This window comes from Aptenodytes forsteri, unplaced genomic scaffold, assembly GCF_000699145.1.
Source record: "Aptenodytes forsteri isolate BGI_AS27 unplaced genomic scaffold, ASM69914v1 Scaffold229, whole genome shotgun sequence".
NCBI lineage: Eukaryota > Metazoa > Chordata > Aves > Sphenisciformes > Spheniscidae > Aptenodytes > Aptenodytes forsteri.
The window spans coordinates 531,716-544,230 of NW_008795863.1; the positions used below are offsets into that span (position 1 = coordinate 531,716).

Here is a 12,515-nt window from a genome sequence, read left to right on the forward strand (position 1 = left end):
GCACCTGGAGCACCTCCTCCCCCTCCTTCTTCACTGACCTTGGTGTCTGCAGGGCTGTTTCTCTCACATATTCTCACTTCTCTCTCCAGCTGCAGTTGCGCAGGTTTTTTCCCCCCCTTCTTAAACATGTTATCAGAGAGGCACTCCACCGTCGCTGACGGGCTCGGCCTTGGCCAGTGGCAGGCCTGTCTTGGAGCTGGCTGGCATTGGCTCTCTCGGACATAGAGGAAGCTTCTAGCACCTTCTCGCAGAAGCCACCCCTGTAGCCCCCCCACTACCAAAACCTTGACACGCAAACCCAATACACTCATGTTATGCAAGCGCTTACTTCTAGCACTGAATCAGAGCTGTAGTAACCGTAGCTCTCCAAACACAGATATGCCATAAAAGAAAGGTTGTCTGGATACTGGTCACTATAATGGATACAACTGGTCAGTATTAATTACTAAAGCATGTTTAATTGTTTTTAATTTTAATTTTGGTTTTATATTTAAAGTACAATATATGTGCTATGAAACAAACCTTACAGCCATAATGCAAATGCAATGTGGTATTAGGATGATGAAAAATGTCTCAGAAACTATAGTGTAGTGATAACAATTAAGCAACTGATATGACCAGATTAGCAGCAAGGTTAAGGAGAAGACAACCAAGTACACAAATATCTTAAGACTTCTCATTTTCCACTAAAAATATCATATTAACTAAAGAAATGATAACCTGAAGAATGTCAAAGACAAAAGGCTGAGATTTGTTGAACTAAAAAAAAAAAGGCAAGCCTTTAGCAAACAGTATATTTTCAGTCAGAATGTACAAAAATATGTAGCGGAGAAGGGAAGGCTAATTCATTCTCATTCATCAGTGATATCTGTTGAAATTGGATGACTGAGATTACAACAATACTTAATCAAATACATGGAAATATATCATGAGACTGAAGACAATACAGCTTCTTATGATATACTAATGTCAACACCACAGTCATCCTAAGAAAAAAAGATTATGAAAATTCTGATTTAATAGAGAAAGTGCATAGAGCACAATATATGTAATTGGACAAATTATATAAATTTTAATTTGAATAGACTAAGCACAATAATGAAGAAATATTATTTAAATTAATTTTTTAAGACATTCCCATGTTTCTATACTGATTAAAGAAGACTAAATTAGAACTTTAATAATTTAATTCATAAAAACACGTGTTTTCCATGTGAATGTTTATCACAAGGGCTGACATGCATTTTTAAATCATCATATTTTATTCTTGTAATGTAGAAAGAGATAATTCTTTATTTGACTGGATTACAGGAGTGTTAGACTAGTAGGGAACACCTAAAAATCTTGTTCATTAGAAAGATATTTCCTCATAGAGAAGGATGTAAAACTAACAACGGTATAGATGCATATTCTAAACAGGCTTGCTTACTAAGAGCAGGTTTCACCTTCTCTAACTTAGCCATGTACATCTGAGAAAATCACCATATGGTGCTTACTGTGAGCGTAGCAAAATTCTTCTAGGGAAGAAACGAGCTGGTCTACTTATGAATGCCTGTTTTTCACCAGTCACTAGTAAGGGAGTCTCAATAACTGGAAGAAGAAAACATCTGCTTTCAGCAACATGAATCCTGCCTTAGGATTCCCTCAGATATCTTCTGGTACCCAAAGCTGCTGATAGTTTCCAAAACCTATAAGGGTCCTTGTTAATGAAAAATAAATTAAAAAAAAAAAATCTAATGTATGTACATATCCAGCGGGGAACAATTAACATTTAGAAGAGGGGCACTATAGATTGGCAAAGGGGTTTTACAATATCAAATGGTATTGTGTTATACAGGGGCAGTAACATTGTTTTATTTTAGTTCTTTGTAGCAGAGTCTGTCTCCTGTGGGGTGTGACAATGTCTACAAAAGCTACAGTCATCCTCAGTCTGTTCCTATAAGATACACATCCTCAGACCCTATGGTGAATACACAGGTACCAAGTTCTGAGGCAGAATATAATCTGGGAAAATAAACAAAACCTCTAAGATATGATTAGTATGCAGGGGTTCTTGACCTGGTGGAAATGTTTCAACAACTCGTGGATAATATAATGAAGACATTACACACTACAGACACTAATGAAAGACTGAAAAAGTGAACTGAAAAGATTTCCTTTTTTTCTTTCTTCTTATCTAATTATCACTGATGTCTGTTAAACAGAGAGCATTATTTAACTGGCCTTCAGATCATGCCTTCATTATTTCCTGCTATAACAAAAACTCAAGACTCCAATAATGGAATACCAAGTCAACAGACTACAAATCACTACATCAGTGTTGAAGGTTAAATGGACAATATATACTTCAGTCCTTCAGTACAGTGAATAGAGCTTGACAGCTTCATTAATATCTGTGCATTGGTGTTATCTGATTAGATCCTGTGCAGGATCCATTCATCTTTCTCTCATTTGGGGGTTTGCGGGGTCTGTCTTTCTTTCTTTCTTTTTCTTTTTTTTTTTTTTTTTTAAGGGGTAAGAATTTTATCCTGTCTGAAGGAAATTACAAAACAAATCATCTATATTACAGAGGCTGGATATGAAGTTATCATTCACAGGAAGCCCATTTTTGTAATGTTCATTTTTTATTATATGGTAACTTTGTAATAATGTACTTTTCAGAGGTGAAAATCCCATTTTTAAGCCCAGTTCAGGTTTTATATTGAAAACTGCAGTACATCAAACAAATGCACATTATCTCTCAAAGGAACCATGGAAGTCTCAAGTTCTTACATTGTAGACTCTGATATAGAATTGAAAGAAAATTTTCTAGCTGCAAAAAAAAGTGAAATGTAACAGTAATAGAAAGATAGCTTTTCACCCAAAAGCTTACGCATAACCCCCCCATTTTTATAATTGCCAGTATTAGTCTTAGAATGAACTCAGGTTTTAGAATAATCTCTTAGTCAATTTCTATGAGAAAGTACTTTGCAACACTTTTTTCCACATTTTTCCCTCTAACATTCAAATTTGTTGGTGATATTGATGGTAGGGCTGTGTATTGGGGGGCAAAATGAAGGCAAAGTGAGCAAGAACTGTACCGTGGGAAATCTTCTTAATGCTTGTCACTTGCTACAGTAAGACATGACAACCCTCTCTCTATAGAGTCTTCAGGCTTTTTTTTGCACTTAAGTCCACTAAAATCTCTCCACAGACTTCAAAATGGCTTGAATCAGATCTCATAACCTTCCAAAAAGTCACATGTGATACATACAATAAAAATATACCTTGCAGCCTTTTTTATTATTGAATTACCATTACTACTTTAAGCACCAAGTATTTGATAAAGGTGTAGGTGGATACAGATCATTTATCAGGTTTTTATCTTAAGATGTTTTGCTACTAAGCTATTATTATTACTGAAGTCTAACTATAGCCCGCAACTTTGTGAATAAAGTGAGATCTGTACTTATATGATGCCTTTTTCAGTGCACTATTTTTAGGAATAGTGCTTTGGAAACTACAAACACTATGGTCTTGTGTTTGCACTTTGCTTAGAAAGTGAAGCCAAGATTCCATTCATGTGTATTACAGTCAGGATTCTGTGAACAGTCAACACGAATTCACTTTGAAATTGTACACACATAGGTTTGCATGGACACTTCAGAATTTGTTGTATTAAATGAATGAATCATCATTAACTTCCATAAATGTTTCTTCAATTCTAAGGTTGCTACTGCAGAGACAAATCCAACACGTTTTTTAAAACTCCAGTATATTCAGAAAAATTACACTTTTCTTCCAAACACCCTTACCACTGTGAAATGTAGCTATGCAAATGATCTGAGTCCTTACTAAGAGAGCACTGATAGCAGAATGTAAATTACAAATGAAACCACAAGAAGGAATTGATCCTACTCTACAGATGGAGAACTGAGTCACAGTGTGAACCAGGATAAAATTTTCAAATACTTCTAAGAAATATAAATGCCCAATTCCTTTTCAAAAACTGTACAAGACATTTCTTTTTCTCTGAAAAGATCACCTAAGATGGATGTTTTCCTAAATCCTGCTTAAAAGTGACTTACACATCTAATTTAGCTTTATTTAGGAATTCACTACAGAGAGTGTGCCTGCGGGGTGGAGAATAGCCAAACTCTCCCATTATTTGCAACATCAGAACTCTGGCACGAAGTTTGAGTAGGTGGTATCTTTAGACTGCTCTGTACAGGATAAAAATAAAGGAAGAGCTTTCTTCTCTTTCATTTGACAAGCAAGAACTTTTCATTTATTTATTATTATTATTTAATAAAAGAGAAAGTGCAAAAAGAAAAAAATGGGAAGGTTTACACGGTGACTTGAAACTACTAGGCAACAAGTTGTATGAACATAGAAGGTTACAGGAAAAGACCCCCACTAGTTTTCCCACCACTTTCCCACCCTTCCTGTAAGCTGAGAATACCGCTCTGAACTGTGCTTATGGGTCCCATTCACTTGTTGTTTATACCAGGAAAATAAAGTTTGTCTTCTAGTATTTTTCATATCCTATTGCAGGTTGGAAACAGAGCATGTCATCCTAAAAACAACTTAAGCACGTTTATATACCGTCCTAGATACATGTTGGATAATTTTTTTTCATATTAATTCAGTTAATGAATTCAGTTAATGTATTGAAGAAGAAGGTAGACTTTATTTTTTAGTGCCAATAGCTGAGTAAATCATTCAATACTGTTTTTACTAGTTCGTCATAAGACGAAATTCTAGCCTCACTGATCTCACAAAAAATCAGTTCCACCCAGACTTAACGCCTTGTTATTATTTAAGCCATAAATTCATGAACAAAAGTTAGTCCTTTTCCCAAAGAATATTTTGAAAAAGATTTATTTATTTATTTATTTATTTATTTTTCCCCCTAGAATGAACTTAAGCAACTTTCTGGAATACATGAACTTCACATCTCATTCAATTAATCCTGATTCAAACATCCTAACCAGGATGAAAAAAAATAAGGTGTCACAAGTATGTGAAAAGCCATACAGCAGCAAACATTGTACAGTGGTACAGCATGCATGCTCCTTAGTTGTGCTGCATAAGGTAGTACAATCCTACTCTTTACTCTTTGGAGGGATAAAGACCAAGTGGATGAAAACACAGAGAAAGTATTCCTCCCTCGTCTGGTTCCGTATGGTCAAGGGAGCTATTGTAAGAGTACCAGCCTATTGTCAAAATGTTACCTTGAACTGAGGTTTAGTCTAGTACCTAGTATATACTGACATTAGGCACTAGGCAGCAACAGTACTAACATGTTCAGGACCATGTAATCCCCAGTCCTGCCACGGCTATGAAAACTATGAGCAGAACTGCTACTATTTGAAAAATAGCACTGTTCTCAAACTGTTTAGAGAAAAATCCATCCTGAATAAACCATGCAAGCCAGGGGTATCTGGATTTAGCAATGCAGAAGAGAGATAAATGAGGGAAGAATACACTCCATATTTCAATTAATATCACTCTTAGAGTAAAACCTCAACTATTTTTTTCTGCTGACTTTTGATGTTTTGAAGTCTCTGTGTCACAGGGTGCAGAGAAGAAATGTGTTAAAATGTGCACGGAAGAAACCCAAACCAAACCAAAAATTAAACACACCCAAACTTCATTCACCAATTTTGCCACCTTTCAAGTCAATATATGTATTAGTCAAGTCCATTATACACAAGTAATCTTGGGAAATACCTAGACATGTAACATTTTTCTCTTTCTAATATCATGATTCTTGGTATCTCTCTTTTTCAAAAAAGTTCATTTTCCTGAATTTATATATATGAATAATTTATTTGCAATTTTTGCTGATCCCTGGGCATTTTGTTTCACATTCCATCCACTTGGAGCATACAAAAAACTTGCTTTGCTCAATGAATTCTTAAATCTCTCTTCTCTCAATTTTTTATTCTTTATGAAATCTTTTTTTTTTTTTTACTTGATGCTCCTTATGTGTTACAGAAAAGTCTTAGTTTTTCGTGAGGAAGTCAACTTTTCAAATTGTCTCAAAATGGCTATCCTTCTAAAAACAGAATGTAAAATCCTCAGTTTGTGTGTGGAACTCCAAAAATCAAGTGGCAAACTTTCTCCACAACACCCAGCACAAAAATGAACGGAGCAGTGCCTTCAGCTGCTCAGAGATACTGGCGGTGATTTTCATGCCTGGCCTGCTGATTTGTATGTATGATTGCAGCAAAAGTATGCAAAGCTAAGGCACACATTTGCATTTAGAACCGAAGTGTGCCTTTTCAGAAGTCTTTGCCTTGGCATTTTACTGCTTGATGTGTACACAGACGTGTCATCTGAGCATATAAATACACACAAGTTTAAAATGATGGGCACGCGCTTGGAGGCTGAGCTGTTTCTCAATGCCTCAGGTGATTTCAGACACATGAAAAGGAGAGAGCTAATTGCACTCAGAGGTGTTCAGAATGTCACCTGCCAGAAGGTAAATTTTTTAGGCAGATTCCAGGCTACAGACTTAATTTCTTCCCTAATTCCTTACTAACAAGCACACATTATCATGCAAGGATAACCCCTGCCTGACTCCATAGTGATCTGGCAGGTTAGGCTCGGTGGTTGAAGCCCATTTAACCTGCATACACTGTCATTAATGGTCTTCTATGTCCATGTCCTCCAGAGAAGAACAAGGCGCAGTTGCCTGTTAGCCACTGTGCTTGAGCTCTTCACTTTGTTTCTTCCCTCCTAGCCAATGTTCTCTGCCGTTTTATCTGCAGGGCTGGCAGGGAGGATCTTTCAGCCTGGGGCAAGGCACCAAGTTCCCTGGAGTCCAAATGAAGAGCTAAGGGCATCCAGAGGTTTGGGAGGTGCCCCTCAGTGTGGGGACTCCCCTTTGGGTATGGCAGGGGAAAGTAAGTCGGTAATAGTAGGTAAATGAGAGAAATGTTCTAACACTGCAGAGAAAAAAGTCTGAATTCTTGTGTCAAAATATAGCAGCATCTAGGTTTAAAAGTTATTAGCAAATTGGAGCATTTCATCAGGTCAAAATTTTGTAACCTCTTTAATGTAGTCCAATAGACATTTCATAAAGCACTTCTCAGGATAAATGTTCATTACTGAAAAGTCCAGCTCAACTCCCTGGCTAAAGTGATTATAGAAATAAAAAATGACAGTTCTTTGGCCCACTGTACAACACTGGAATCAGGAGATTCCAGGAACAAACACTATGACTACAAGAGCATACTAAAAATTAAAATAAACTCATCAGTTCTCAAATTAGATCGCTGAAGCCCCTGACTGATTCAGGGGGGCTCACTGTGGCACTGATAAATGTTCTCCCTCTAGGATAGGCATATTTCTTCCAGATCTTTGCTCAAAAACCTTAAACAAGCAAACTGAAGGAGCTACACTGAATTTGGCTGTTGAACAAAGAGATGACTAACATTTGATCGTTTGTATTTCAAACATGCTAAGCAGAAATTAGCACAGTTTGCAAGAAGCCTAAGATGGATGGTTTTGCCTTCAAAAAAGATGATTCACACTACACATATTAGAGCCTGATCTTTCAAGGGTGCTGAACATCCTCCATTTCCTGTGACATCTATGGATGCTTACCAGCTCTCAGCGGGTGTTCAGGGCATCAGAGAATTAGCCCATTGCTTTGCAACATCATGCAGTATTAACTTCTTTCAAAGGAGAAATGTTACTGAAGTTTTATATTGCTTTAGAAAGGAATTGATGCACCAGAGAAGGAAAAAAACCAAAAAAACAAAGCACAAAAAAAAACCCCAAAACCCCACAACTGGTAGGTGAAGTTTACAGAGGTTAAAGAGTATATAGGGAAGAAAAATCTGCTATAGAATTATATTAACTACAAATATAGGTCCTTGTTCAGCAACATACTTACACATATTCTAAAATGCCAAGTCAGTCCCACATTTTAGGGGGTATTAAATTGCTTAGCAGAGTTAGGGCACAAAAAAACTCCCCAAAACCCCACAACTGGTAGGTGAAGTTTACAGAGGTTAAAGAGTATATAGGGAAGAAAAATCTGCTATAGAATTATATTAACTACAAATATAGGTCCTTGTTCAGCAACATACTTACACATATTCTAAAATGCCAAGTCAGTCCCACATTTTAGGGGGTATTAAATTGCTTAGCAGAGTTAGGGCCGTAGATTCAGTATTGTCATTGCCAAGCATTCACACATGAAGAGTATGAAATTGTATGAGAAGAGATTCTTCTGTCTAAGGTGTTGGGTTTTTTTTCTTTGTTCTGAAAAATTAAATTTTCTTGTAAAATATTTCAACACACTTTTATTTTGTAAAAGGATACTCTAAAATGTGTTGCAGCAAGGTAAGAATGCTGAGTTTTAATATTTTTATATAAGCATGATTTTCAATTTTAAAATGTTAGTTTTCTAACTGTACATATAGAAAGCTAAGAAGAAAAACTATTTTTTTAAATATTTCAATTTTTTGGAAAAAATATTTTTATAGTATATTGTCTTGTAAAACAACTATTCTTACTAATATATAATTTTAACATTAGTAATGTGTGCCTCCTGAATAGAACAACATCAGCCAAAGACAATTAGATACTTTTTTTTTAAATTACATTTGGGATCCATTTTGAATTCGGAGCTTGCATTTTTACTGTAAGATATATTTTCACATTTTCTCTTTAATATAAAGACAAGTGAGACTAAAGCTGAGATTCCCATCCAAACTTGTACGTGCAGGAGCTTTAAAAAAAAAGCTCATCAAAACAATACAGCTATTGCCAAAAAAAACCCACAAGAATTTTCAGTGTAAGTCATTAAAAAGCTCCAAATCACACACACACACGCACACACTGAAGTCAAGAGGAAATATGCCAATGGAAAATTTTACAGCAGATAAGGCTCTTAGAAACAAAAGCTCATACTCTCATTACCTCTCCTCATCTTGCACAGATCCAAACAGTATCAGTGAGAAAAATCAGACTTACTTTCTGAATGGTTATGATTCCCTCCTGGGTGTCTTTGTCGACAGAAATTTTGAATACTCCCAAACCATCACCATCCACAATCTTATATTCCATTTCAGCATTAGGTCCCACATCTGCGTCTGCAGCTTTTATTCTGGCCACCACAGAAGCCACTGGCAAAGACTCTGGGACATTATACTGGTATGATCCTGTGAAATTTAAAAATTTAACAAATTCAGAGTCTTCTGGGACTGTAGGCAAAAAAAATTATAGCCTTCTTAAAAATCTACCTTCCTTTAAATCATGCACTTGAATATTTACTCAGGCTACCAGAATATATTCAGTTTAAAATAGAATTGCCCTTTTTTTGCTAGGTTTTCCTTGTGATGGACTCTGCTTTAAGTACTATGGGCATAATTTCTTCCTACAAGAGATGTGCAAGGCAAAGATGCGAAAACATAGTTCAAAACTTAAGTGCAAATCATGAGGTGAATGCCTGCTACAGAGTTCCAATGCAGAAAATATTTTACTTTGTTTTCCACAAAAGAGGAAAAAACCCAAGTCAAATAATATCAATATAAGCTTTTATTCTTTTATAGCTGTGTATCTTGATTAGGCAGTTTGCAATCTGAATATGAATAGAAATTGATATATATTCATTTCTTTAACAGTAAGTGCACCATCTGTATTCTTGAAAACTCTAGCTTTTTCATTCAAGTAAAAAATTATATATATGCTGTCAAAAGGGTATCTGAGTGCACTCTGTAGCCCAATAACACCCTAAAAATAACTTCAGTTATTTCTATTATTATTTCAAGCAGTTGGTGGCTTGAAATAACAGGAAATCTATTATGTACAGATCTATTTTTTTATATCGTTGGAGGTGAGACTGGAGTGGACGTGAATATATTCTTCACATTATTTTAATTCTACTTAGCAAGGACTTTTCTTAAAAAAAAAAAGCACCCCAGACAGAATACTAACAATAAACTGAGCTCTTCAGGTTTGAGCGTACAACTGTGTATTCCTTTCTTTGGTTAGGATGAGAGCCACCTTGGTCAAAGAAAGTAAATGAAGGGAAGATGACTTTCCAGCTCTTCTGTGATTAACTCCCTAGGAAACACCGTATGCACAAGAGAAAACCTGTTAAAAAGCCAAAGGAATATGAAGGCTTAAGAGTCAAGTTAAAGAGCTGTGCATCCTGAAGCCCAACTGGCAAGAGCTAAATATCTATTAAGGTGTATCTTTTTTTGTCTTTTTATTCATAGACAGGAAGTAAAATACATTAATAAATGTACCTGCTGTACATAATTTCAACTGATCTGAAACATATTAGCTAAAGAAAAAAGATTCTTCCAAATGTAATCATCATCATCATCATCATTGCTGTCAGTGATTCTCAAAGTACTTAACGTGGAAGCTGAGCACTTTTACTCTTTGTTCAGAAATAGCATGACGTGAAGAAAATAACAGTGTTTAGAAATAATATTACAAGTCATATTTTTACAAAGTAACTTACGTCGTGGAAAGCGGGGTGGGTTGTCATTAACATCAGTCAGGGTGACAGTTACAGATGTAGTCCCCGATAACCCACCATTCTGCCCAACCATGTCCTTTGCTTGAATAACTAGTAGGTATTGGTCCTTGGCTTCTCTATCCATATTCGGAAGGGCAGTCTTGATAACACCTGCAGTAAGACAAGATATGTCAATGATTGCACAAGCAAATACATTACCGTGAAAGCTGAGTTTGCCATTAAAAGGTAGCAGCAGATCAATGATCGCAACAAGAGAGGAAAGAATTAATTTAAACACTAATATCACAGGTTTTGACCAGGAGCTGAACTGACATACTACAAGCTTATTTTAAGTAGTCACCAAAATCCACCAATTTTTATTTAATACTAGATTCTGCGGGTCATGCCATCCATGACTGCTTTTTTTCCGAATATTTTCTCCCTGAACTACAGACTTCATAACGACTTGGGTAACACTCCCTTCCCTGGAAGATATCATCTTCTGTGTTTGATTTCCTACTCTTTTAGAGCTAGGAAGAACAGAATATTCTGCACTCATTTTTAAGATTCCAAGGTCAAGACTCATTTCACAATGTCTTGAATAGTCATTCACCACATTAACTCTTACTAATATTGATAACATGCCACACTCTGCATATATATGAAATGATCTTATTTTATGATGTATTTGCTTTAACAATACCCACTTCTAAAGCATTAGTGTAATTAAGAGATTTTTTATTTATTAATGGAAATACTGTAATATCTGAAGTATTTTTTATTATATCCATTTGATGATCTGCATATAATTTGTAATTAATTGATTTGAAATGAAAACCAGAAGAAAGCTTCATGTTTCGTCCTTTCAGTTCTGCTGATACAGATCAGAAAAGAAATATGCCTTCTCAAAACATGATGACTTTATGAATATTTCATGCTCAGTACACAGTACAGCCACTAACTCTGATTTCCAGAGAGGCAGCCGTTTACTCCACCAGCACTTAGTGTCAGCAGCAAAAGAAACATAAACAAACTAAATAAAGGAGAGGCACATTGGGACACATATCTCTTCATCTGATATTTGTTGAATGTTTAGAGTTGTATTTCTTTCTTCCCTTATGAATGCAGGACTTGCCATTAATCATCTCTGGGTTGAAACATTTATTTCACAATCAGACTGTCTGGCACTACTTCATCCATTTTACAAGACATGTTAAAAAACAATTAATATACATTTTCATAACGTTATTGTTTCTACATTGTTTTTTCTGGCCTGCTTGTTTTTCTATCATAGTTAAATTGCCAGGCAACGTTAACCAATCATTTGGAAGCTAATTATCATGCACACAGTACCACATCAAAGTGAAAATGTATGCAAACATTTCAGTCTGAATCCTTAAAAATTTTCATTTAGCAGAAACTACCATATTATTGTTCAAGGGCTGTCTGCAGTCATTATGACAATATACATTGTACATACATATACATGGAGAGAAAGAGACAGAGAGAAAACCACAATAAATCATACTTATTGGGGGGAAAAAGAAATTTCTATAGAACTTCTGCTGAGGATGGACCTGTTGCAATATGAAAATAATTATAGTATTTATTTCTGCAAATTTAGATGTTGTTAAATAGAGTGTGACCTTTTGGTCATAGCATTGGGATTCATGTCTGACTCACATCACAGATTGGTTATGATAAATAGGGTAAATAGTTTGTTTCTCTTTGTCTCAACTTGTCCATCTCTGAAATGAAGATTATAACTCTTCTCCATGTTGGTGTAAGTGAAGGCTTAGGCACCAAACTGAACTGAGCAGAGCGAGAACATATTTTCCCGCTCTATGAAATGATACAGTAGAATGGGTAATGTTTATTAAACCAACAGAGGATTAAAGGTTGCATCTTGTTGTGGCTTAAAATATTCACAAAATTTCATGAAAATTATAAAAGAAAGTTCCACCAGTAATTTGTTTTGCAAGTGGCAGCAAAATGTTTTATCAGATAAGGATAGGAAGCACAGTGTTTTCTTCTTCAAACTAATAAAGAA

The 12,515-nt window shown here is 35.6% G+C and overlaps 1 protein-coding gene across 2 annotated transcripts in view; it reads right to left on the reverse strand.

Annotated features, from left to right (window-relative positions):
• Positions 1 to 12,515, reverse strand: part of CDH7 (cadherin 7) — a 72,852-nt gene that overhangs the window by 22,840 nt on the left and 37,497 nt on the right. For both annotated transcript variants that reach the window (XM_009284080.1, XM_019473343.1), the window contains exons 4-5: positions 10,469 to 10,636; positions 8,971 to 9,158 (exon numbers count right to left, since the gene is read on the reverse strand). In XM_009284080.1, coding sequence (XP_009282355.1) covers positions 8,971 to 9,158; positions 10,469 to 10,636 — 356 coding nt within the window. The remainder of the gene's footprint in view (positions 1 to 8,970; positions 9,159 to 10,468; positions 10,637 to 12,515) is intronic.